This window comes from Marmota marmota, unplaced genomic scaffold (genome assembly GCF_001458135.2).
Source record: "Marmota marmota marmota unplaced genomic scaffold, marMar, whole genome shotgun sequence".
NCBI classification, from domain to species: domain Eukaryota; kingdom Metazoa; phylum Chordata; class Mammalia; order Rodentia; family Sciuridae; genus Marmota; species Marmota marmota.
In genome coordinates, this window is record NW_025999869.1 from 7,150,237 (window position 1) to 7,177,885 (window position 27,649).

The 27,649-nt window shown below is 39.7% G+C and overlaps 1 protein-coding gene across 17 annotated transcripts in view; it reads right to left on the bottom strand.

Annotated features, from left to right (window-relative positions):
• Window positions 1–27,649, bottom strand: part of Tenm2 (teneurin transmembrane protein 2) — a 1,198,434-nt gene that overhangs the window by 613,957 nt on the left and 556,828 nt on the right. The window contains exon 1 of one of the 17 annotated variants that reach the window (XM_048815940.1): window positions 25,859–27,563. The exons of the other annotated variants lie outside the window; for them this stretch is intronic. Within the exon in view, the coding sequence (XP_048671897.1) occupies window positions 25,859–25,868 (10 nt within the window). The 5' untranslated portion in view covers window positions 25,869–27,563. Of the gene's footprint in view, window positions 1–25,858; window positions 27,564–27,649 lie in introns of those variants that run through there. 17 annotated transcript variants of the gene reach the window in all.

A 27,649-nucleotide genomic window follows, 5' to 3' on the forward strand; every position in this document is an offset into this window, starting at 1 on the left:
GGGGGGGGGAGGGAGAGAGGGAGAGAGAGAGAAAGAGAGAGAGAGAGAGAGAGAGAGAGAGAGAGAGAGAGAGAGAGACTCCCCTTCACCACAGACAAAATATCTACCCCCAAGCCATGCACTTGGAGACCTCTCCAGCCATATCCTACCTGCCTATAGTTACCACCCAATTAATCCATATCAGTGCATTAACACACCGATTAAGTTAAAGCTTTCATAACCCAGTCATTTCACCTCAAAGCTTGTTTGCATTGACTCACACGTGAGCTTTTGGGGGGCACATAAAGTCTAAACCATTGCAGTACCTATGTCTCTATTTTTATGGATGAGGAAGCACAAGCTCAGGGCTCATGTAAAATAAGAATGGAACCTATTTAAAATCACAGAGCTGGCCACTAGTAGTAGTAGGATCCTTCTATACCAGTTCTACTCCAGAGACCACTCCTTGAAGGCCTCCTATAATTCTGTCATTCCCCTTATAGGCTCAGCATCACAGACAAGGGAACAAGCTTCACAGAATTCCATGCCTTGTCTCTAGTCAGAATGCCAGTTTCTGAAAAGACTAGAACCTGGCACATTTGGTAATTAGTGAAGAGAGATCATTAATGTAGCCCCAAAAGGCAAAAAGGCAATGGTGTAAAGCTGCTTCTTGCATTGAGCCATGCAAAAGTCCTTTTATCCTGTTATTGGTGACACCATATTAAGCAATAGTGTCAGGGAAAAAAAAAAAAAAAGGAACTACCTGCCAACTAATTTCACAATTAAAAAAAAGCCAAGAAACACAAATGAAGTTAGATTTCTGGAGCCTCCTGAAAGCCTTGATGACCCCAAATACTAGGCAGCATTTTGGTGAGGCTCCCAAATGGAACTAGAGGAGCAAGGTCCGTAGACACAGAACACATCATCTCCAGTTTACACCATGACATCTATTCCAACTACTGTTTCAAAAGGGGATGCTCTGTGCTCAAAGACCTGTCTGCTTCACTAATTGACCTAAACTGCCTACTCCTTCCTATACAGGCGAACTCCTAATGTAGAACCTCTTTTAATGAAGGCAAAGGACACCTTCATAAAGGTTAAAGACTATTAAAATGACCACCAGTGACAGATGAGGGGCAGAGATGGAAAGCCTATAGCTGAGAACATAAAAACACAGTTTGTTCAACAAAAAGTGTGGAAATCAATGGCCAAGAAAGTAGGTGGACTCCAGGTCTCCTCTTCCCAAAGCTGGATAGTTGGACAACTGCTCTGCTTTGCTCTATGTATGCCCAGACTTGAACTTGTAAGTAGAGTAAGTGGCTGCACAATTCACAGGCAGCCTGTGATGCTGACCCAAGCTGCATATTAGAATCACTTCACAAGTTTAACAAAATGCTCACCCTAGCCAAAATAAATGAGTGAATCTGGGAACGGGTCCAAGAAGAGGTCTCCAGATGATTCAAATGCATCTCCAGCATTGATAGCCACTCACTGTTTAGGAGGATGAGGGCACACGTATGAAGAGAGGGGTTCATCTAAGGGATGATTTGGAGCATGTTCTCCAAAGTCAGGCTTCCAGGGTTCAAGCACCAGCTCTGCCACTCAAAAGCCACCATGGATGACCCTGGACAAGTGATTTTATTAAACTCTAAGCTAGTAATGGAAGAAAATTAAAGCAAGGGATGCATGAAAAGGGCTCAGACTGCTAATTGCTCAATAAATGATAACCATTATTATCACCATCACATGTTGCTGACAGCATTGATTCCCATTTGTGGGACAGGTAATTAGGGAGAAGTTTTGTCAGAGGCCTCCTCAATAAAGTGTCACTTCAACCTTCAATCCAAAGCATGCAACATACTGAAACAATGATATTTAAGAAGCAATCTCAGGATCTGGGTCCATCACAAAATACTGCAAAGAACAGATGGCGGGCAGGCACCAGGTCCTGTCTTGCTAAGGTGCAAAAAGCACACGTGAACTAAATTAATTAATTTCTTCATTCAGAATGTTTACAGGGAGTTCTCTATGCAGCAAGCATCTTTCCACGACTATCTTCCACCTGCATATTCAACAACAAGTAAACAGACCATTCAGATGTGGACTCTGGACTCTACTATATTGCAAATATAGTACAAAGTTCTCATGTAGCCTTCACTCAGCTTTCTCCAAGATTATTTTACAGAACTACAGTGCAATATCGAAGCCAGAAAACTGACACTGGTATAAATACTATTAAGCAAAGCACAGCCCTTATTTGAATTTCACCAGTTTTTACATGCACGTTTGTGGGTGTGTGCATGGGTGTGTGTGCAGTATCACAAAATTTTCATCCCATGACTGTTTAGTAATTCTAAAATACAGATAAAATATGTAAAAAAAAATAGCATCTTAACATGACACAGTTTGCGCAGGGAAGAAATAGTAAATTAAAACGGGAGCACCTACTGAAGAAACATTAGAGCCTAACACTGGCAGCCCTGCTCCAACTGAAGTTCAGAGCAATCTTCATGGAATGTTTATAACAGATTATGTCACAAAGCTTAAAACTGAGAGTCGCATTTGTACAGGCACAAGGGAGAGAGGTAGGTAAGCAAAAATGCAAACAAGATCATCATCATGGAAGGTTTCCCACGGAACAAATGCTCAGGCTAAGTCAGAAGCACAGGAAACCTACATTCTCAAATGTTTCAGGGTGTGGAAATAAATTAAAAACACAAATGTGTCTGGGAAAATTCTCGGCTCATATAAGCATGCATTTTTATGTCAGAGTGAAACACAAGAAGAAGAGGACAATCACAGTTTGTTTTCTCATTTTTTTTTTTATCGTAGCATCAAGAAATGCAGCTCTCCCTCTCCTTGTTCCTTCCCTTATCTCTTAGGAAATAATATCACAAAAATTGAAGATCTGATTTCCTTAATACCCTTGCAGCCCTTTAAATGAACGCATACATGCTCATAATTACAAGTAAGGCATTTGCTATTTTGCATCAGTGGAATTTAAGAAATTAAAAACCAAAGGGGGTTTTCAGGAACACAGCAGAATTGCCTTTTTAATAATAGATTTGGCTCCTCTAATCCATTCTTAATCTAATTAAGACAATGAAAAGCATTGGGCTGCCATCTCAGAAAATGGCAAGGATGCTATAAAAACAGAGGGCAATAAAGTCATCAGTTCACACCCCATCAAATTTACTCACAGCCTGAATAACTGTTCTGATTTCCTGTGTTACATTTTTACAATTTAACAAACGTTTTCATTGGATTTCTACCACTTCATCTTCTGATCAGGCACAGGCTGCAGGACTTTTTACTTCTGGAAAGCATGTTGTATCTGGTGAAGCAACACCCAGTGTGTGATTATGGAACCCTACAAATTGAGGCTAACATCTCCAATAAGCAAAGATAATAATTAAGTGGTAAACCTTTGGCATTCAAAACAGCAACGGTGTTATTAATACCCAAATTGGCACCAAAACAAACAGCATTGATGGAATTTAATTAAATGATTTTATGATTGTGTATTCTTTGCAAGCTCAGATGATTACACCGGTTATCCTTCGATGAGCACTTAAATCTGGAAGCTAAGATTCTATCTAATAGCCTTTTGCTCAAACATTTCTTAGGGAAAAAAAAGGTAGGATTTTTTTTTCCTCTATTGAAAATAGAAATTGGAGAATGGAGAAAAAGTGAACTTATTTTAGCTTCTGTTCCCACCATCAATATGAGAAATGTGAAAGGTTTGAAGGTTTGGATTAATGGGGGAGTGTTGTTGCCATTCCTTTTTTGGGGGGAGGTAATACCAGAAATTGAACTCAGGGGCACTCAGCCACGAAGCCCCATTCCCAGCCCTATTTTGTATATTAAATATTTAGAGACAGGGTCTTACTGAGTTGCTTAGCACCTTGTTTTTGCTGAGGCTGGCTTTGAACTTGAGATCCTCGTGTCTCAGCCTCCCAAGCCTCTGGGATTACAAGCATGTGCCACTGCATCCGGCCCATTTTGTTCTTAAGTGATGAGTAATTTTGGGGAAAGTGGAAAATTTGTTGTCTCAATTACAATTAAAATATTCTATTTATCCAATGATGATACCTTAAGGTGGAAAAGCAAATTGCCCCATCTCTCACCTGAATCCCACTGCGCTCCCTGCAATGCCCCACCCAAGTCTTTTGTGTGTAATGCCAACGGAAATATGTGTTATATTTTGAGATTGTAACACAGTGACATACTATCATTTGCTGTGTATTCTTGCAGAAACAAAAAATACAATGAAGTACTAAAACTAGACAAACAATGAATCAAGAAGTCTCGATCTTAAGATCAAGGATCTGCAACTTGCTAATTACTTGGTCAGAAGCAAAACAAAACAAAAACTACCAATCAACTGCAAAAATAACACCTAGGTTCCAAAAGCTATAATTTCCCAATCAGGGAGATTTGATAAGGACAACACTTACCGCCCACTAATCCTTAAGGAAGAATCATGGTGATGAACAAATATTGCTAAACATCTAGGGAAAAAAAATCCACTCCACCCCACACTATGCATAGTAACAGGGCGGTCCAGAACAGAAATACTGTTATAATAAAAATTTGTATTAGTTGACAAAATGTATGTTTTCTTCTGAAACAAGATAAAATTGTTTAGAATGTTTATGAGTATTGTCAGACGCTCCGTGCAGTTCTCATACATTACAATTCTACCCTTAGATTCTTCATTTGCATAAACATAGCAAATATGAAGGCTGCTGAATTCCCACAGTGAGATAAAGGCAGCATTTGCTTCCAACTGGTGCCAATGAGGACCACAGCAGGCACAGCTAGGTCATCACCCCCACTTACACTTCAAGAGAGTTTTGGGAGAGAATGAAAGGAGGAAGAGGAATGTGGGTTAAGTGGACTTGGATAAAATGACCACTGCGGGATGTGGCTGGCATGAGCCCTGAAGTGACCCACCTCCATGTCCCCAGCAGCCCCCATTGCTCCTGGTTTAAGCACACCAGCCACATCCCTTAGGATGGACCACATATCCTTGTTCATTTTGATGTGTTTTTTCTCTTCCTCCTGCAACTAGGAAAGCCCAGATGGAAAATCTGCTTATTTCCTACAATTTTTTTTTTTTTTTGCCCATGAATTCAACCTGAGAGTTTTTTCTACTTTCCAATTACAAAAGTTAAATATTTCCTCTCTTGTGTTGATCTGTAGACCACATGAATTTACCCTTGCCTTTACAAGTGAAAATGGCAGAGGAATATACTGAGATTAACCAAGGCACAGAAACTCAGGTACCTGGATTCTCCTCCTACTGCCAATACCTTATTGTGTGACCTTGAGACTTTAAGGGGGACCTTAGATTTCTATTTGGGTGAAGGTATGCCCATACACAAAATGTAGAAAAAAAGAATTAGGGCTAAAGTAACAAAGTGACCCACTGTGGGTAAAAAGTGCCTATAGGCAGCTACTATTTACCCCAAAACTATTCATTCATTTTTTGAATGTTGGTGTTCCTGAAGAAATACAATTTTTTTATAGTCAAATACTATTTGCCGAAGATCAATATAGTCCTATCATTTAAAAACTCTGACTCATTGGTGGATTTTCAAATGTACTTCTATGCTAAAGTGAAGATAAAGAAGGCAAATGATAAAAATTAAGAATTTCCTCTATATAGAGCTGTTCAAAGGTTTTCAAAATAGTCATCTTTAGTAATCCCCACTTGCATTTTAAAAGAATACTTGGCAGGTTATTTACTTACTGATATTTTCTTTAAAGTTGTGCTAAAAATAAGGGGCTAACACTCATGTATGCACGGAAAGCCTGACTTACCATTCTTACAGGAGGAAAAGGAGCAAGGGGGAGGATGAACATGTTGTCAAACTCCACTGCCCTTGTCAGACAGGGCACAGTTCTGGCTCTCTGTGACCTGGGGCTTATCTTCCTGAGGCTCATCTTCTGCAGTTGTGGAAATGGGTTGTCTCTATGGCACTGCCATGACAAATGTTTGACATTGGGGAATCTCAAGTTCAAGTTACCATCTCTACTTTACTAGGTGGATTATTCTAGACAAAGCAAACCTCCCTGGGAGCCTCCATGTCTCTTGTGCAAATGAGCAACTGTACAAAGGGTTCTGTATCTCAGAGGGGTTAGAGAACTAAATAGCTGTAGGTAGAGTATCTGACACAGCCCTGCTAAATCAGAACAGCCACCATTCACTGAACGCAGATTCTCCTCCGAGTAGTAGATCTGTGAGCTAAGTAATATTATTATCCTGTTTCATAAATTAGAAAATTAAGACACTTGAATGTTAAGTGATCTGCCTAGGGTTACAGAATAGATGGTAGAGCCAGAATTTACCAAGAACCTGGGTTTTAAGCTTTATTTATTATGCTTAAGCTTAATTTATTATGTTCTTTATTTCATGTTCTTCAGAAACTTAATAGTTGGTGGTTCCTATTAATTTTAATAATGATATTATTTTTATAACCAGACCTGACTTTTCCACGCGTGTCTCCATCTGCTCGGATCTGCCAACAGGAAATTTTTATTCATAACCCTTTTGCCTTAGCTGTGGTCCAAAATTTGCAATTATGCACCTAGAACAAATGTTGCTATTTTTGTTACTGGAAACTCTCCAATGGACACTTCCATCTCTGAATAAGCCTCCCTCTTGAAGATTTTCCAAATGCCACCATTTGGAAAACCTTAAGAGTTGAATGCTGCCACACTTGTCATCTGATGGTCTCATGTCATCTAGGAGGTCAAAGAGAAGTCACATATTAAAGTTCCCCTCAAAACATTCCGCACGTCAGAGATGTGCTACATAAATGTAGCGTGCTTGTAGTCATTGTATGATAACAGTTTGTCAAATACAATTCACTGAGTCCTATTGAAATTAATGAAGGGTGTAAAAATGACAGCTATCTGACATATTTCAAATCTCAATTTGACATTTACAACCTTTTAAAGTTATTTTTAAATGCAGCAGTGTTTAAAATGTATTGAATACATCACATGCCACTAAGCCACTGTTGGATGATCGGGTGTGTAGCCATGGAAATTAACACAGGGCCACCTTCCCTTGCCTTTAAAACAATCATGCAATGTGGACAGATGTAATGGGAAAAAAAATAAGGCAATGTATCTTATGAAAATTAAATAAATGGCACCTTCTACTTATCTTTTTTTTTTTTTTTTTAAGGGAAGGAGGGGAGTTTGCAAGTTCATTTCCATGGAAATGAGTGTCGTCTTGATATAAATTCTGCCACAGGTAGAATGTGCTTGTGGAGGCTGAGGGAGGGGGCAGTAGAAGAGGAGAGAGCAATGGACAGTGAGTATCATCTCTGTTTAGGAAGCAACTGTGCTTCTCTGGTCTGGAGCTGGGGGTGTGCATGCAAAAAAAAAAAAAAATGCTAGCAGACTCAGACACTGAGAACTTGGGTTCCAGTCCAGACACCAATCATAAATTGCAAAATTTTTACCTTGGACATGATATTGTAACTTTGTCTTGTGTTTGTGAAGTCAAGTAAGCACTGGGAAAAGCTCTTGCAGATAGAAATATGGATCCATAGAATAAATGTGTATGAAATTGCTTCAGAGCATTTGGAATATGATACAAAATGTAAAATTGTTATCATTTTCTATGTTAGAAAGGTTTGGACTCCCCAAAGTTCAAACGCTGAAGCTAATCTCTAAAATGATGGTAGTAGGTGGGTAAGTTCATGAGGAAGGAGGCTTCCTCAAAAAGATTAATGCCTTTGTGAAAGAAACCCCAGGAAACCACTCTGCCCCTTCTACCATGTGGAGGCATAACAAAAAAGTGCTGTCTATAAAGGTAGCAGCAGGCACTCCCCAGACACCTTGGACTCCCCTGTCCCCAGAAATTTGAGAAATGTATTTTCATTGTTTAAAAGCCACCCAGTTTATGGTATTCTGTTATAAGAGTCCAAGTGGACTAAGCCATCCTTTAGTGCCATAGTTAAATCTCCTTTAACTACCTGGGTGTCTGGACTTCATTGACAAACTCTGCTTTCCTCCCAGCATGAACATCCTAACACATTATTGATCCAGAAGGCACAGAAAAGCACAGGGCACAGGTGCTCAGAGAGAGATGCACACTTCTTCTATGGCAGGGCTCCCCACTTCTTCCCTCAAGACCCAAGCTCTAGGGAGGTACCCAGATGATCAGACTGAATAGCTGTGTACACCCCATAGTTCTGTTTCAACCATGGTGGATCCTTCTTAATCTGTTTCATAGATCGTAGCATGAAAGGAAATCTCCTACTCAAGAAAAAAATTAGAGATACTTATAATGTTAAATGCTACTCTGATCTGATGAGAAGGAGTCAGAGGATGAGTCACAGAGCATTGAGAACAAGAGTGGGGAAATGAGAAGAACCCAGGAATGCCAATCCCCCAGGGTATTAGTGGGAATACCATTGTGAAGGGCAGTGTTTGGTTAGTCCTACACCTATGCCATGCACGCCCAAAGCAGGTGAACACTCTGCTTCTGCAACAATCCATATTAAAGGAACATATTAATCCATATTAAGCCCTGATTCCCTTGGTTTTCTTGGGGATTAGTCTAGGGCTGGGTACACAGTGATAAATTTGATGCATTAACATATTTAGGAGTGATTGCTTTTATTCAGAGAGGGTTTAACCCATTGAAGATTGCTGGCTTAGGGATCTGAGAGGGTGGCAATCAAGAATCAATCACAGATCAGGCTTTTTCTGAAGCCCCCCACCCCAACCAAAAAAAAAAAAAAAGAAGATGATAGTATGATAGTAACTGACATATCCAATGGAAATGAGCCAGCATGAGTATCCAGAAACATCGCTCCAAGCCTATTTGATAAAGCAAGGAAGGAATTGAACATTTAAAATGCTTCATTCAACTTAGCCTGGCTCAAGCCTACCACTCCAGCTGAATTTGCTGAGAAGAACAAATTCACAAGAAGCCAGGATCACTGCCACATGGTAAGAAATGCACAGTCTATGTCTAACCTGCTGCCTAGCACACAACTACCCAAACCCTTGGAATCTCCAGAGTGATAAGAGTGTCCCTATGCTATTGATATGACTGGAAGTAAGCCGGGATGGCTTTGGGATAGAGGTTGTTTCCCAGAAAGACCAGGGCAGGACTGAAGATTTGGCTGGCTTATCCCTATCCCTAACCTCTGTGGAAGGCAGAGGAGCTGAAGGTTGAGTTGATTATTGATCAGGAATGGCCAATGATGTAATCAATTATGTCTACATAAGGAAATATCCATCAAAACCCAGAAAAGATTTGAGTAACATCTGGACTTATGAAGCACATGGTGGGGTTGGGGGACTAAGCTCCTGGCCCCTTCCCTCCTGTACCCTGCCCTCTGCAGCTCTTCCAGCTGGTGTTCATCTGCACATGCTTTACAATATCCTGTACAATCAATGGGTAAAAAATAAGTGTTTTCTCAAGATCTATTAGCCATTCTAGAAGATTCATAAAATCCAAGGACAGGGTCCTAATTGCCCTGACTTATACCTGATTGGTTTGGGACACAGGTCATACAGCCTGGGGCTTGCAAGAGGCACCTGCAGTATATAGGATATGGTGTACATGAAGACCTAATTCATGGATCTAGCAAGTTCTGCAGTTAGACAGTGCCAGAACTAAATTACAGAGGACCCAGATGGCATCAGCTAGAGAAGGGACTGCTTGCTCATGGGGAAAAGTCCCCACACATTTTGGTGACCAAAGGTGAACTCTTCTGCCTTGCTTGTGTGAACCCAGGATATGGTGCTTTTCTAACCTCTTTAACAAGCAACAGGGGCCTTTCACCAGGCCACAAAGGATTGACCATGGCACAGAGAGCAAGTTCACATTCTCACACAACAATCCCCTTTGTTTCTAGAGCCAGAAAGTCACACTCTTGAAGCACTGTTCACTGTAGTGGACTCTACCTTAAAAAGTACATTTCTAACCCAGAACTCTTTCATTTCTTTTGCCTTCCTTTGCCCTGATTTCTAAATAAAGTTTTTTTTTTTTTTGCATCCCTAGGCAAAGATAAAAAGGTTTAAACAAGGTATACATTTTTTATTGGATATCCAAATATTATTGAGGTATGGACCAGAAATGCGACTTTACCTATGTCATCCTGGGCAATAATTTTTATGATTCTCAGTGTTGTCATTTCTAAAATGGGGGTAGCAATGAGTGACTGGCTGTAAAAAACATATGAGCCACATTTGGGGTGTAGTGTAGATTGCGGCCCCTGTATGGTGCAGGACACAATGACAGAAAGAAACAAACTGGCCCTCCACCTCCTTCAAACCATTTCCTAAAATTTCAAGATAAGGGTAGCAGATTTACTAACGAATCATGAAGAACTGCCTCACTAATTTAATCCAGGTTTAGAGGGTACAGGTTTCCTCCACTGAAAAACATGCTACTGCCTGTTTAACCAAGAAGAAATGACAGCAGCCACTGAGCTGCAGAGTCACCTGCACAGTTAGAGTGTGTTTTCCTTCCAAGAGAGGACATTCTGGCGTCCCATCTGATGAGCTCTACACACCTCTCTCCACCAGAGCAACAAAAGGATTTTCAAGAAAGACTGGACACCCTTCCAAAAAAAAAAAAAAATTATGTTTTGTTTTTTTGAAATCTGTAGGCTCCTTCGAGACACAAAGCAACAAGCTCTAGTCCATTAGCATGACAGGTAGCACTCTTACTAACAACTGCTTTTTACTTCCTCTGACAAATGTGCTTGGTGCCATGGCTGACGTTTGTGTGGTAATCAGGAGTGATGGAGAGGGGACGTCGGCACTGCCGAAAGTGCCCCCCGATTTAATGTGAACGATTTGTCAAACGTGCTGTGATAGCAATGCTGTCAGACCCGGGCAGGGAAGCACTCTGTCATCTTTGCGCCAACCAAGGTCACTTTGGCAAAGAGAGGAAGGCTCTCGCCAATGAAATGCTCCTGTTTATTGGCGATGTGCATGGCCTACTTTCACAACTTGTTTCTCCTTCTATTAACAGATAAGCATCTGAGGGTTTGGGAGACACGCCCCTGGAGACAAGCCTCTGCAAGAGACAGTCCCCTGGTGAGCCACTTGTCATCACTGAGTGCCAAAACCCAGGATGGCAGACGTGAGCGCCAGGGCCCCATGCAAACCAAACACTGTGTGGCCTTGTGCCCGGCTGAGGACAGCTATTGCATATTAGCCGTCTCCAATAAAATGTTGATAATGTCAGATCTGAGCATTGGGCTGTGTGCTATGATTTAGTTTCAATTCATAACTTTCTGGGCATCAAATATCTCCTAAGCATCAGAAGACGTGCCCCGTGTGGTGACTGAGGCTCAGTAAATCAATATTTACTGATATTGCAGAATATACCAGAAATGAATACAACCCTTAGAAATAAAGGCGGGGAAATCTGGTGAAAGGGAAAAGGACTCAGGCCAGATATGAACAACTGGATGCCAGGACAGCAATGCATTGTGTTTGTGGATAAACGATGTTTTTAAAAACAACAACAACAACAAAAAAAACGCAATGATGGAGGATGATGGAAGAGATAGAGAACGAGACCCAAAGGAATGATCACCGGCTGAGCATGTGCAGGCCAGATTGAACACATGGGCAAAATTCAGATTGCAAACATGTTTTGTTTAGACCTGTCCATGTTTATGAAGTTTATGAAGGATACTTATTGTTCTGTTTTAGTTTTTCTTTTTAATTGGTTACTAATGTGTAAATATCAGGAGCTTTTGGACAAAGACTTGCATTTTGGATTCTCTGGGAGGAATAGGAGATGATGTGGCAAAGCCGGGTTGCATGCAAACAGCTGCCCCCTTCAGCTGGGCATTCTGTCTCTAGTTTTCCCAGTCCTCAAAGTCTAATGCCAGCTGCCATTTGTCACCGTGTTTGTACAATTACTTTTCTAATAGTAGAGACATTTCTCTCTACCATGTCTCAATCAAAAGGGGCTCGGAGCACTCAACGAAGGACTGAGTGAAGTTTTCTCAGGGGAGACCACCTTGCCTCTCACTTAGTGATCTGCCTGGTCCTACAGGTATGGAATCTGTGGCACCTAGACACCCCATATCCTGTGGGGTGACCATCCTGATAGATTCAGGGCAGGAGCAGTTCCCATCCAGGGATACCAGAAAACCTCATTCTAAACAGTCTTATGTGTAAACTTGAAATCTCTGATTTCATCTGAAGATGCTCATCAAATGAAAATGAGACTAAAACAGTATTTTTACAGTATTTTAAGATGATTAACACCTTTCATATTTGCAGTCTCGGGTCACCTTTGGCACAGGTAGTAACACTATTCCCATGTTGCAGGTTAGTAAACTGAAGCTTTTCAGTTTTCATCACTAGCTGGATGGTAAGAGTCTGGTAAACATATTAAATCTAAGTTTCAAAGGCTAGCAGAGCACTGGTATTTTATTAAAGGTTCCTAATTAACTAACTTTGATGCACAGCCAGGGTGGAGAACCTCTCATTTGGTGTTATCCACTGAAGCCCACCCCCCAATGTGGTATAATTAAGAGGTGGGGACTTTGAGATGTGGTAAGGTGGAAATGAGGTCCTCAGAGTGGAGTCCTCATGATGGAATTAGTGCCCTTATAGAAAGAGACCGAGAGAGCTCTCTCGTTTCCCCCGTCTTTATCACCTCCCTCTTTTCCCTATCCCATCTCTCTTCCTTTTTCCTTCCCCTTGTCATTAGAAGGGACACCATAAGCCACAAAGATGCCCTGTCTTTGTCAAGATTCAACCTTACTGGTATTCTGATCTTGAACTCCCTGGTTCCAGAACTGTGAAAAACAAATATCTATTAAAACCACCCAGTCTATGGTATTTTGTTACAGCAGCCTGAGCTGGTTAATGCACTTGGAGTAGGGTTTTCCTCCTCCACCCTCTCCTGGATTAAAGCAGCACAAACACAGATGTCTTGGTACAACGACCAGGGCAGGCAGAAGGACATAGGTAGAGTGAGGTAATATAAATCATTCATATTAGGCCTCAGAGGAGTAGACATCTAGTCTAGAGTACAATTAGGGAAGTTATATTCCATGTATGTATAATATGTCAAAATATATTCTGCTGTCATGAATAACTAAAAAGAACAAATAAAAAAATTATAAACAGCATAAAGAAAGTGACCCATTTAAAAAAAAAAAAAAGACATGCCTTGGTTGTGCTGTAAGGAATTTCAGATTAGAATGAGTGATTTTCTAAGTAGGTAAATTCAAGAAAAGTCCAGGAGGACCTTTTAACACTATAAATTTCCCTGAGCCCAATCTCTAAGATGGTACCCAAGTATGCATACTTTTCAAAATGCTCCTCCCACGAGCCTGATGTACATTCCAGTTGACAATTGCTTTAGGAGGTGGTAGAAACCCTCTAGCATTCAGAATCTCAGAGAGACAGTATGGAAAAATGGTCAATCAGTACACCTGGTACCTCACTGATGCAGTTACAGGAAGAGGGTGGTGGCTGTACCAAGTGCATACACGCTTGTAGTTCCAAACTGAGTCCCCTTTGGAGAGCTGCCCTGGAGTGGATGGCGAAGGTGATCACCAAGTGACGACTATTCTACCCAACAAAGAGAAAGGCTTGCTCCACACACACTGCTCAAGTTCTCATGCAAGTGGCCTAATTATGCTCAGCGGCAGTGACTCCAGGGGAACACTTCTCAGCAGGGACATAAGGCGATATTTAAAGGCAGCACTTTGGGATGAATAGTAACTATTCACTGGTCTTTTTTGGATAATGACACTCATTTCATCCAGTGCCTGTGGGAGTCACAATGTGTTCAGCACTGAATATTTATTCCTCGTTCATACCCCTATATCAAACATGTAAACAAAAGCTGATTCATAGTACGTTCTTAATACATAGTGATGAATGAGTGTTAAAAAAAAAGATTTTAAAAATCGACTACTGCTATTTCCTCACTCTAGTTTATAAAATGGTCTTTCAAAGAAACAAATAAAGACAGAACCTTGATGATCTCCCACCTAAGTCCTTTAATGATTCCCCATGGCCTGCAGGACAAAGTGGAAAGTACTCTGTATATATCAAGACCATATGCATGATGCACCCTGGACAACATCTGAGATATCATCTCTCATCGCACTGACAAGGGATGACCTTGTCATTAATTACAGTTCGAGGAACACACCTTATCTCATGCCTCCAAGTCTTTGATAAAAACACTTCCCTCTGCCTGGAATATCACCTTCCTATTTGCTTCCACAGTATCTTTCACATTTCAGCTCCATGAAATCTTTCTTAATCTGCCCAAGTGGAATTAATCATTCCTTCTCCCTTTGCATCGCTGACAGATTTCATTCATGGTGTCTTCAGCATGTTTTATCACTTAATAGCTGTGCATCTCTCCCCCTAATAATGTGCAAACCACAAGAAGATTGGTCCTAGGTTTGCTCGCAGCCCCAGCATCTGCCAGATACCTGGGTCATTGCACATGCCCACCAATGACAGTCTGAATGAACACACTGATGTGTCAGTCCCATCCCAAGGCCACAGGTATCAGGAACGTACTCTAGAGGACTCATTCTTTCTCAGGCAAGGAAAAGAGTTGGGGATTTTAAAATAAGAAGTCTTATAGCAATCTTAATCCTGCATAAGAAGCGATTTATAAGCAAGGAGGCCTACTAGTTACTGGGATCACAAGGAAGGTATCCCAAAAGATTAACAGTTACTAAATCACTTAAAGCAAAGCCTCATGATGACATCTAAACCAACATTGATCTTTAGTATCGATTTATAATAGAAGGAGAAAACAGGAAAAATGTCCTGCTGTCCTATGTTGTCAATGAAATGACAATTCACCAATTACTTACTATTCAATTTGAATCTCAAGGCTAAAAGTGAAGGCATAAGCTTGTTTACTGCTATAGCTTTAATTACAAAGTATGGACTGGTTCCCTACCTCCACCTTCCATCATTCTTGATAAGTATTTTGTGAGCAACTACTATGTGTCAGATATTATTTGAGTAGGAACTAGGTTTGAAATATCTTGCTCTTATGTTTCATATTTTTTCTTTTGGTATCATCTACTTTTTTAAAAAATTCTTTACAAGTTAGGCATTTTAAGAAAATTAGAAACAAGGACAGAATTATTATATTTTTCACTAATTTTAAGTCTCAGCTATGTGTGCTCTTACCTGCTATAGCAGGTAGCTATTCACAAAATGTGGGACTTTGTGTCCCTCCCCCCAAAATACAGTTCAACACACAGACTTGTGTTAGATCACACTCCAGATCAACTCCATGAGGTGAGTTGGCAAATAAATTGCATCAGGAAATGTCTTCCTGACCCTCACACTGGAATGTCTCTGCTTCTTCTGTGGCTCACTAGCAAGTGCTCAGTACTCAGCAAGTCTTGGGGACCCAGGTACTTCCTGTGTCCCCCACAGTATCACAGACTAAGAAGAGACAAAGGCGTTAAGTTCAGCTTCTTGGGTCCTGTTCATCTCACTGGTTCTAAGATCACAAGGAAGATGCTTCAACATCCTGCAAGTTGCTTTTAACCTGGACATCATTTTTAACTCCCAGAAGTGGTCTGGGGTATGTAAAAGCCACCGTGTGGGTTTCCTTTCAAAAGGGATAACACTAAAAAACTCAAACAGCTCTGGACAGTTTCACCAATAAAGCCTGAAATACTATTATCACCTCCCCATACCTAATGGAGTCCAAGAAACCCTGTGGCTGATTAACTGATGACTAACCCTTAGCAAGGGCAAATGACTTTCCAAGTGGTTAAGCACCTGCCCCCGAGTCTATGACCTCCTCCCACACCATCCAACCACTGGAGCCAACTGATTCTCTGTGTTCTTCTGAGAGATCTGAAAATCGACAGTGAGTCACACCCATCTCATGATCCTTGTCCTTGATGTCCCCCTGGAGAGCTCTACTGTTGCCACATCCAGGACAGACTATCATCTGGGGGTCAGTTTGAACATCCCTGCCTTTGGCAGGACTTCCGTGACTCTCCTCTTTAAGGGAGCCTGTCTGATGACTGGCTGCTATTACTCCACTCTGCATTTATTTATTCATAGCCTTTGTCTCTATGAGGCTTTCTTTTGTCCCTTGTATATGTATTTATTTTGTCTACTTCCATTCCTGTTGCCTGACAAAATATAGGTTCCTGTTATTGATGTTTCCTTATCTCTCTTGTTCACCCTTCCTCCTCTCTCTCCCTCTCTCTCTCTCTTTTTCTCTGTATCTGCGGAAACTGGAGAACTCAGTGTCTACTTTGCATTCAGTCCATATCAATGGGCAGAATGCAGCATTTCTATGAGTTTAAATGCATTCGCGAGGAGGACTTGAACAAGTCATCTAAACAGTCTCGGCAACAGACTCTTCCCCTCCCACCCCCAACCCTTAAGCTTACTTGACCCAAACCATGACCCAGAACACTCAATCTTCAGCAGAAATTGATAGAGAAATATTTCTTCTTTGCTCTGCCCTCATCAATAAAAAAAAATACAGATGGTGAGACAATATGAAGGCGTGAACCCCTAGTGGAGAGGTGACACACACACGTCATCGTTCTGTCTTGCAGATGGCCGGCAGTGGGTTTCATACGCGGCGCTGAGTTAAAAGGTCCTGGATATCAATTGGAAAAAAGAAGGAGCAGAAAATTGTTTGGCTCATTTTTCCTCTTTTGAGGAGAAATAGAATGAGAAACAAACAAGAAGCGACTGAGGAACAGAGGGTCTAAAAACACTCGATTATTCTCAATACTGTCAAATTGCAAGGGAAAGGAATCTAGGCATTAAAATGCTAAAGGAAAGAAATCTGACAGTAACTTCAATGATCTTAGCAGTATTCCTGGCCAGACCATTCCCAGGTATCCAGGCAACAAAGGCCACCTCTCCCAGCTGATTGACCCCAATGGCACCCCTTCCTTGTCCCCTGCCTCACTTTCCCCTCCACCCTTCCCCACCCCTGTTTCTTCTCTCTCTCTCTCTCTCTCTCTCTCTCTCTCTCTCTCTCTCTCTCTCTCTCAATTCCTATCATGAAGCAATACATAAAGACTAGGAAATGAGAAATCGGTTTCTGTGGAATGATACTGAATACAACTCTGGGGAAAATGTGTTCGCAATTTGTACTAAGCAGGAGCATAAGCTCAAGGAGAAGATTTATGGTAATGAATCATATTAATCAACTAAATTAATATATCATTTCAGTGATTCATAGAGTAACAATAACAAATAAGAAATTGAACTTAAAAAATATCCTAACCAAGTTCAGGAATCCAGACACAAATTAAAGATTAATTTGTAATCTACTCACACACTAAAATCAAGGACATTGTTTCATCATTTCTTATCAAATATGCAAAAACAGTCACTCCTGTATGATTCTCTGGCTCTCTGACAGTGCTCCTTGTAGCTCATGGAGCAAATAAAGCAAACTTGCATCCACCTTTTCCCGTTTTCATGCTGTAGCAATTGCAGCACAGAAGCAAATGTTTTTCAAGCATCAAAGGAGATAGGAGAAGTATGATGAATTTCAGACCACCCCTGTCCAATATGGTTGGCACTAGCCTTGTGTGGCTGTCCAAATTTAGTGTAAATTAATTGAAATCATGGAAAATTAAAAATTCAATCACACTAATCACATTTTAAGTTCTCAGAGCTAGATGAAACTACTACCTACCACCTTGGAAAATATGGATGTAGGATATTTTCATTTTTGTGGAAGTTCTACTAGACGCTCTTAAGTAGCCAACATTTATTCTAACAGGAAGAGATGAGTTACCAGTACCAAATGAATTATCTAGTTGTTTCGTGGTTTTCTATTAATGACATCTACTGGAGCAGTTGTTCAGTAGTGGTCTTTTTCCCAAAGTGGAACAGAAACTTCACGAAGGCAGGGCTCTTCGGCTTGGTTCCTACTGGACCCTCAGAACCTGGCAAAGGTCTCACACAAAGCTCACGCATGAAAACTGTTTGTTGAAAGACTCAAGGATGGAAGGAATGTCAAATGGCAAATACCAAACAGTCAGAACAAGTGTCTCTCCCAAAGCTTACCAAGGGAGGAATGTCATTTTATTTTCCTTGCTGTTTCATCTGCCTACAAAGAACCCAGAAATCGGTTCCACCCATAACATATGTGGATCTTTTTGCGTAGATGAGCAAATTAACCCTAACTCTATCAGTTGAGGAAACTGTGAAATTAATTGTGTTGACATCTTCTTGGGCAGAAAACAGTTAACCCAGCATGACAGGGTGATGATAGTGACTGAGAACTCAGAGGCCCTCGAGAAAGAGCTGTTTTCATCTCATTATGTCTCCTTGATAATTACGACCGACTCATCAGCCCTGGGTTGAGCTCCGCGGATAATCACTTGCCTGCATATTTTTTGAAGGAGGAAGCATAATAAGGTAAAATCTGCAGACTAATTTATGACATTTGTGGATCTATTTTCAGGAAAAGAAAAACTAAGACACAGTAGGGGGATGCTGACATTCTTTTAAACAGTGTAGATAATTTTGAGCACAGTTCTTCAAAAACAAGAAAAAAAAAAAAAACTTCTCCCTTAGGTTAAAGAAGAGCAAACACATCACACTTAATATTTATTCTATTAAGAAAAAAGTTTCTAACCAGCTGCCCAAATCAATCTCCTTTAATTTCAGGAGCATATTATCTAAACAAAGCAAAAATCCTGACTCTCATTAAATGTGTAGATTAAAACACTGAATATAGAAGCCCACCATTAGAACATATGAGGAAAAAGTTACCTACACGGTCTCAATATTAAAATATTTATGCAATCAAATACCCAGGGAGTACTTTCTCTCTGTTCCAGGTATACTGAAAACGAAAATGAAATGACAAGGCTCTTATTGCTATTCTCCATCACTTCACTGAGCTTTTATCTTCAGCAGGTCAGATATCAGCTATGGTAGAGTCATTTTGCTCATTGAAAAACAATGGTGCACACCTGTAATCCCAGAGACTCAGGAGGCTGAGGCAGGAGGATCACAAGTTCAAAGCCAGCCTCAGCAACTTAGTGAGACTCTGTCTCAAAATTTAAAAAATGAGAAGCGCTGGGGATGTGGCTCTGTTGGTTAAGTGCCCCTGGGTTCAATCCCTGGTACCACACACACACACAAAGTGCAATTAAAAAAAAACAAACCACCAAATCTCTGTGCTAAACACCACACAAAAATCAATCAAATAAACAAATAAAAAAACTTGAATAAGAACCATCTGGCTATATTCTATTTTGGGTCATAGCATCTAAAAATGTCATTAAATAAGATGATGAACAACATAATAACTACTTTTACCCAGAGGGGTTTAAAACAAGAAATCAGGTTTCTATGTTTTGTCACGAGGGTCATCAAACTATTTGTGTTGCCAATATTTTCCTGATGGAGTCAAACTGATTTGTAGAAAAGTCTTAACTTTCAGGTTGATGCTGATGATCAAACATAATCAGATTTGAATTCCGTGGAAGGAGCTGAACTTGAGAGTTATTTTATTTTTAATTACGAAACACTAGGTTGTAGGTGGTTTGGCAAAAATCAATTAAAATGCCCATCTGCAAATTGGGAATCCACATTTGTTTGTAAACTTCCTAATTAAAAAGCATTGTTCCACCCTTTTTCTTTCTATGCCCTTGAATATGTGTTGCCCTGGTAAGATGACAGGTGCTCACACACCAAAATATTCCCTTACACTGTTACTCAGTTTCTGCTATAAATACTACACATGAAATTACTCATGAAGATACAAGAGGGCCTTCCGCTGCCCCTAGCCTGGGATTCCCTCTGATATAATTTTTTCCTTCTACTGTTTGCTCCCACCTTCATTTATTCCAAGTGTTTGTTCACTTGATAGCTCAACAAAATGCCTTTAAAAAAAAATTCCAACCGTCTTCTCAAGTGAAACAAAACCCTTTAATCTTTGCAGCTTTTCTTGGAGAGCACAATTGCTCAAATGAAGTTCAAAAGAACCCTCATAATGTAAGGACTTTTGTGTTGGGGGAGGGCATGATTAACCTGCAGTGTGAATTATGCTTGTCCAACTTAATTTCCAGTTTAAGAGAATCACTTTTTTTTTTTGCTTTACTTTGATAACTGCCAACATTTACATATATTACATACTGCCTTCCACATTAAAATCCTTTGACAATCCTACCTTCAGCTCTGAGTTAAAGTGGTATCGACTCCAGAAGAGAATAGCTGTTTCAAGGAAGGTTGGGATTAGATGTACTTTAAAAACCACAGGAGGGCTCCCTGAATGGCCATAAATATCCTGCACAGAACTTTCAGGAAGCATTTCTAACATGAGGTTATCCACCTAATAAAGCGCAATGATATCCCCACCCCAGATACCATTTGCTATCCATATTTACCCACGCTAGCAAAATGTAGAAAGAGTATTCTTTCCAGCCTTTTTAATTACCAAAATTCAAGTTGCTTTTAAAATATCATAGCCCCCCTTGAGATTTCAGGAGAGCTGGGGATCACCATGGCAATAAGAAAATGGTGCCAACATCATCTTGGCACGAACTCGCTACACATCTCAGGAGACTTTCGCACGGGAGAATCGAACTTGTGTAAGAAGCAGGCGCTCTCCCTTCAATCCTTTATTTTGGGAATAAAATGACAAATTTCATGTTACAGAAGGTAAATAAGAAAATGTTGTAACCATATGCCTTCCTCTAATATACACAATTAAAATGCAATATCAATCTGCTCTCCTGGTATGTAAAGTAAAAATGGAAAGCTAACAGACAGTGGCCCATATATGATGTCCATGTGCCAGTTTTCCTTCACTCCTTCATGCTTCACTGATCTCTCGTGAACCAATCACTCCGACTCCCAGGGGCGGGGTTAATGCATCTAAGCTCATGGAATGCGAGTATAATCTTGCTGTATCCCGTTATTCATGGGTTTGTTCATTCATCCTTTGAGTCAATGTTTCCTGTCTACTCAGAGTATGTTAGGCAGGAAAGGATGAGGGGCGGATAACACAGAATGGAATGCATACAGCAAGAATACTCTATATGTGTGTGGTTATGAAACATCATTAAGTGTGGTGAAGGAATATAGGCTGAGCATCCCTAATCCAAAAATCCAGAATCTGAAATACTCCCAAATCTCTAACTTTTAGAGTACCTATACAATGCCACATGTTGAAAATTCCTCACCTGACCTCAAACACAGTCGAAATGCAAGTGCTGTAAAAAAAATGTATAAAATTAGGTATAAAATAACTATTTTGTCCATTCTGTTTAAGTGAACCATTCCCTGTATCCCGGGAACATTTGAAATGTGCCCTTGAGGCTCCAGAAACACTTGCTCCAATCTCAATACTTCAATCAGAAGAAAACCTCCTACTGTCAAGAGGTTGGGATCTGAAGAACATGGGGCTAAGCCCAGGGACAACTCATTTAGAAACTAGTGATAGAAAAGTGGGATTCTGCATTCTAGCGAATCTTGTGTCTACTGAAGATGATCTGACCGCTGAAGCAAATCTTGGATCCCTTCCTCCCAACCTAACACAGAAGTCCTGATGGAAAAAGAGAGGTTTCTGGATGTCTCTGAATCATTTTTCTTTTTCTTTTTTTTTTTTTGTAACTAACATAGAAAATTCACTACTGGAACAATAAAGTGGTTCAATGAAATGCAAAGAAATGGGCCAGGTGCAGTGGTGCACACCTGTAATCCCAGCAGCTTAGGAGGCTGAGGCAGGAGGATCACAAGTTCAAATTCAGCCTCAGCAAAGCGAGGCACTAAGCAACTCAGTGAGACCTGCCTGTAAATAAAATACAAAATAGGGCTGGGAATGTGGCTCAGTGGTCTAGTGTCCCTGACTTCAATCTCTGATACCCCTCAAGCCCTAAATAAATAGAAATAGACTCAAGAAATTTGTGAAACTGAGGCCCAGTGCGGAGCCCTCTGTAGAACAGGAAGTTCTCTCTAGAACAGGAAGTTTTCCAGAGACAGCAGTCCAGCAGAACAGGAAGAAAAAGATTTGCCAGAATCACAACCAAGCCTCCTGCCCACTAGCTGTGGGGCACCACAGAAACTGTTCAGGCTTTGGGAATCTGTTTCTTAATCTAGTAAAAAGGAGCAATATTTACTTTTCTGAGTTGTCAAGGCTGACTACAGATAGTGACCGGAAGCTCTCTGACACATACTCAGGTCTGAAGCAGGGCTACTCTCCTTCTATCATCCCCAGTAGCTGAATCACCTGACATAAAACTTGCAACAGTGTGAAAGAGAACTGGGGGTCATGGGGCAAAGAAGAAATAAGAGAAGAAAGTTCAAATCAAAAGGGGGGACTTTAAATAAGGGTGGGAGGCTTTGCCTCTATTAACAATATCCTTAGGTCGATGTGAACATTTACACACTGAAATTACATCTAAACCAAACAGTCATTTCGACTCGCCAATGATTGCCATGCTTAGTGACTGCAATGAAGTCCTCTTCCTTTGTTTTATGGACAAGGAAAGTGAAGGGAGGCATGTGGAGAAAGCTTTACTCAGGCTGTTCTTGCTGAGGATTTAAACAAGGATCTATTTGTACATTACAAACATTAAGTGCAAACACTCTTACCAACCCTAGATCTGAAGTTCAATGTCAAAACCAGCCGCTAGTTTATATGTCATGTTTCGATTTAAGAGGCTTCCCTCTTCAGACACAAATAAGTCTGAAATTGCTAAAGGAATACTAAAACAACTAAAGAATCCAAACGGTTCTCTGTTTATTCTCCTTAATGAGAACAGCAACGCAAGAAATACTTCACAAACGCTTGAGGGCTAGTAATTTTTTTTTTTTTGAGAATGTAATGTAATGGTTTGAAAATTAACCTTTTGTCTTAGAATGGGTCTATTTGCTGCTAATCTGGGTGACGTTACATTTCATGTCAAAAATCTCGATCATGGGACAAAAGCCAGTTCATCTCATCTTCTTCATAGTCCGAGTTTACTGAGGAAATCATTTTCCTTCTCTGAGACTCTGTTTCCCTATATGTCAAAAACCCACGCTGGGCTACATATTGCTCAGCACCTTAGAGTTCCTCTGATTTTAAGTGACTAACAAAGATAAAATGTAATTTTATTTCTCACAGCTATTGGATTCAGTTTTACAATTTCGCTTTGGATTCTGACAGCTTTTCTTTTCTTTTGCTTCTTTTAATAAGTGAAAGGATATCTTGAGAGATAGTAGCTGTCCATGTAAAAGAAGACTGATCTGATAATAAGGTGAGATGATTATCTTAAATCCTTGAAATTGATGTTTCTCCAAATGAAGGACTCGGAAAAAGCTTCTCAATTTTGCACTGATCAGCCCTGGCAGTTTCCAATGAGTAATTTTAGCTTCAGGACCATCCTAAGGTTTGGAAACCATTCTATTTTCATTTGAGCTGGGGTCAGAACAAACATAATGCATTTCAACCTGCCAGGGACAATCCACCTTTCTTTTCCTAATCTGTAAGTAAAATTGCAGGGGTTTGGGATATCAAAAATATCGAGGCACCAGGGAACTGATCCGATTCTTGGTCTTCTGGGAAGATGTATGATGGTCACTGCTTCAGGTGAGTTCTTTCTATGGAAAAGGCTGGAATGCACTATGTTCTCTCTCTGCTCTCTGAATGACTAACCTTAAAATAAATTCTGAAGCATGCCACAAAAATCACAACTATTCAACAGCATCCAATTCTGATTCTAGACTTTAAAGAATGCTCTTTGTAATGAACAAAACCATTCTAATTTGTATGAAACACACAGAAAGTACATAGGTGTACAAAAGGACAGCTGGATCCAAGCCATCCTGTTCACATCTGGTATCTAATACCTGCAAGGTAGACTTGCTTTCTGACCATCCAGGTTCTTAGTGACCTAGTCCATTACTATACTCCCATGTGGGTTAGATGAAGCTTTATATGTTTATCAATTATGTATTTTAAAGAGGAAACTATCTTGTGATTTCTCAGGTTTATGTCTCATGTATTGCATTCAGGTTCAGAGTCTGATGTTATCTACCAGCAGGAAATACTACTTCTATCCTGGCTGGCTCAAGACAGAAAAAACCAGAAAGCTGGCACCTGGTATTATAAGATATGATCTTAATATGGTTTAATTTTAACCATGAATGCATCAAGCCAGATTTCTAACCCACTAACAGATTTAAGGAATTTAAGTTCTTCTTAAATACTGTGTATTTTTAAATGCTTTCAATTTTATACAATGTTCCTTTCCATCAAGCAAAGAACATCTAACTTAAAGGATGCAGCTCAAGTCTAGATATGAATGAAAAAAGCCCCATTTCCGAAAGACAGGCACTTCGTTCATCCCTGATAGCCACATGGTTGTCACTTAATGGCATCTGCAAGGGCTGCTCATTCAAACCCCCATTCTAGGAATGCTTGTGAAATAAAATGCAAAGCTCTCTACAAGGTGGTCTCTCCCCAACACCTAGAATAAATGACTTAACCAAGAGCACTCTTCCCAATTTCATGAGTATTTCTAGTAACTGAGCATACAGAATAGAATACATAGATTATCATCCAAAGGCACAACCAGAATTTAAAGAGAAGATGAGAATAAGTATTGACAGCTTTAACGTAACTCTCAATTCCCTACTTCTCCTCCCAGATTAAGTAGGACAACTGGAGCAATGAGCTCTGACTAGAGCCGTGTGCTCTGTGGTGAGGCTCATTTTATTAAAAATAAAGTTTTATTTGACAGGGCCCAAGAGAAAGGTAGAATTTATGCCCACAGAAAACACTCATGTTAGAGTACATGCCTAGAAGAAGAAGATCTAGAAAGAGAGACACAACACGAATAGTTTCTCTTAGGCTATGGCCCTTTTAGGGAAAAAAAAAAAAAAAGAAAAAAGAAACCCTAGCATTCTTGGCATGAATGAACAGAGATAGACTGGTCAAATTTAAAAAAAAAAAAATTAACATTTCAGGGAATAGTCATTATTGTACCTATTTGGCCTTTATCAAATATTCTTGAATCACTTAATTAAGAGCTAATATCATTTCTTTTAGTAACAGCTCCAAAGTAAAAGGAGCTCCAATCACCAATAGTGGAGAATTAATTCTGCCAGGGTTTGGGTGGTGTCTCTCCTTATCTGTTTCTGCATCTTCAGAGGCTAAGGCAGGGCCATGTAAAGAATAAGCACTTGATACATATTTATTTGGGAATCATTGCTAAGTGAATTAAACAGATCACACACTTCATAAGATGAAATATTATGCAACTATTGAAATAATGTTCTTAAAGCTCAGAAAAAGAGTACAATAACATCGTTTGAAAATAGGTTACTAAATAAGTCTGAACCTCATTGCATTCACCATTTTATAGAATAAGCCTAGAAAAATATTTCAAAATATATTTTCCTTATAAAATTGGGTAATTTATAATTATAATGGAAAAAAAAGTTATTTTTTTTTTTAGTTTCTAAAGAACATGTATTTTATTGAAGTAAAGGTGGGGTTATCTTTAAAACTACAATAAGAGCTAAAACTAAGGAGCTTAACTGTAAATATTCCTACTTCAAGTTCATGGTACATATCAAAGACATCCAAATTTAAGTCTTTAAGAGCGACTGGATTTGGTAAAAGAAAAATCCATGAGACTGCAGAACGAAACCACATCTCTGAGGCGCCATTTGCTTCAGTAAAACAACTTCACAATCAATGTAAAATTTTATGGGTAACCAATACAAGATTGAATTGATGGTTGTAAATATGCTGAGGTGACCAAATGCCAGGAAGGATCAGGGCCGCCTCATACTCTTAAGTTACATCCTATAAATAACCCAGGTCAGAAGACCCGCAAATGGAGAATTACAGGAGTCTAGACTTAAAGTAATAAAGAGGTTTACCAACATTTCCACATCGTTCTTGCTGAGCTGGGGCTTTGCTTCCAGGAGGATAAAAGGGTGCTCCAGGAACAACTCTAGGATGTTTACCCATTGATGAATCAGATGTCAGCGTGACCCAAAGGCACTTACAACTTTGGGATGCTTTTAAAATCACATTCCATAAAAGGGTAACAAAGAAGAAACCTAACTCAGCAAGCACTTGGGGCTGAGGAATTTCAATTTGATGTGATTTTGATTCAGTTCCATCAGGGTGTGACATCCTTCAGGGCTCCACCTGGATCAAGTCCTCAGAGAGCAAGGAGGAGCGCCTGCCTCATTCTGCATGGACACAGGCAGCCACAGGGAATCGCCACGTCCACAGGAGCTTCGCTTGACTTGCATTCAGCTCACTGGCTATATTTCCCTGTTCTTCTCCTTTATGTACTTGCATGCCTACCCTCTCCGTGGTGAACACATAAATATATGTGAATTGCAAAGCATTATGAAATTGTTACCTCTTATTGCACCACTGCTAAGATTTATCAGAGCAGCCATCATGTCCCATCATTTCTCATATACATGATTATTGAGAATAATGCCAACTTTCATTTTGTAAATGGCGATCCTGTGCAGAAACAGGGTTAAGGGCTTCAGATACATGATTTATGCTGTTCATAATGTTCTCCAAGAAACTGTCCCATTTTACAGACAAAAACTGATCACCAAGCAGCTTAATTTACTCCAAAAATATCGTGAAGTTATGCAGAATGATTGTATAACATTGCCTATGCAATTAGAATTACTAATAATTACCATAAAATAAAATGGTGAATGAAATGCTTTGAAGACTACCATTTAAAATTCAAGTACAATTATCTTTCTTTCTACACCTAGAAGAAACAAGGCTCACTGGAAATTAAAATTGATTGGAATAATTCCTGGCCATTTTGAATACTTTCTGTAAGTCCCTTGGTTGAGTAATAGCTATTACATTTGCCCTATAACAGAACACAAACCATCAAACCAAATAATCTTCCTCCTGCCTCCAAAAATAAAATATAAAAATATTTATGTTGTTGATTAAACCTGGGGCAAGATGGGTTCAAATAAATCAAGTTATCATTGTAAAACTTGTCAAAGCTTTTAATATGACAACAGCTATTATGAAGTGTCAAGAAAAGGCTATTATAAGAATTATCTCTCAGATGTGTTCACTCAAGAAGGAAATAAAGGAGATATGGAAGAAATTTTAGTAGCATTGTATGAAAATCCATAGGATACTTAATGAATTCTAGTGAGGATGGGTGGATTAAGACAAGTCAAAGAGAAAAAGGTCAAACAAACCCAAATATTTGAAGGGAAAAACTGTTATTGGTGGGAAAAAAAATCAAAACCCCATCAAACTAAAGAGGCTTGAAGAAAAAAAATTTGTAAGAAATGGAACCAACTGTCTTCTTTTCTACATATACACATGGATTCAACTGTATGACCAAAAAAAAAAAAATAAGCTAGATATTCTGAAGAGAAAAATAAGGAGACCTTCCTCCTCTCACACTGAGCTTACTGTAAATTTACTGTACCAAACCAGGGCCATAATGAAACAAAAAAGTATTTAAGCACATTAGAAAGAGCATAAAGCCCTAAAAAACCCCTACTTAATAAAATATTTAATACACAATATAGTTTAAAACCTATTGGTAAATTAACTATTTGAGGAAAATAGATTCTCACCACACTCACATTCCTAAATGCATTAAAAATGTTAATGTCATTATAACATTACTTTTTAAATTACTAGTAGAAGATATAATACATA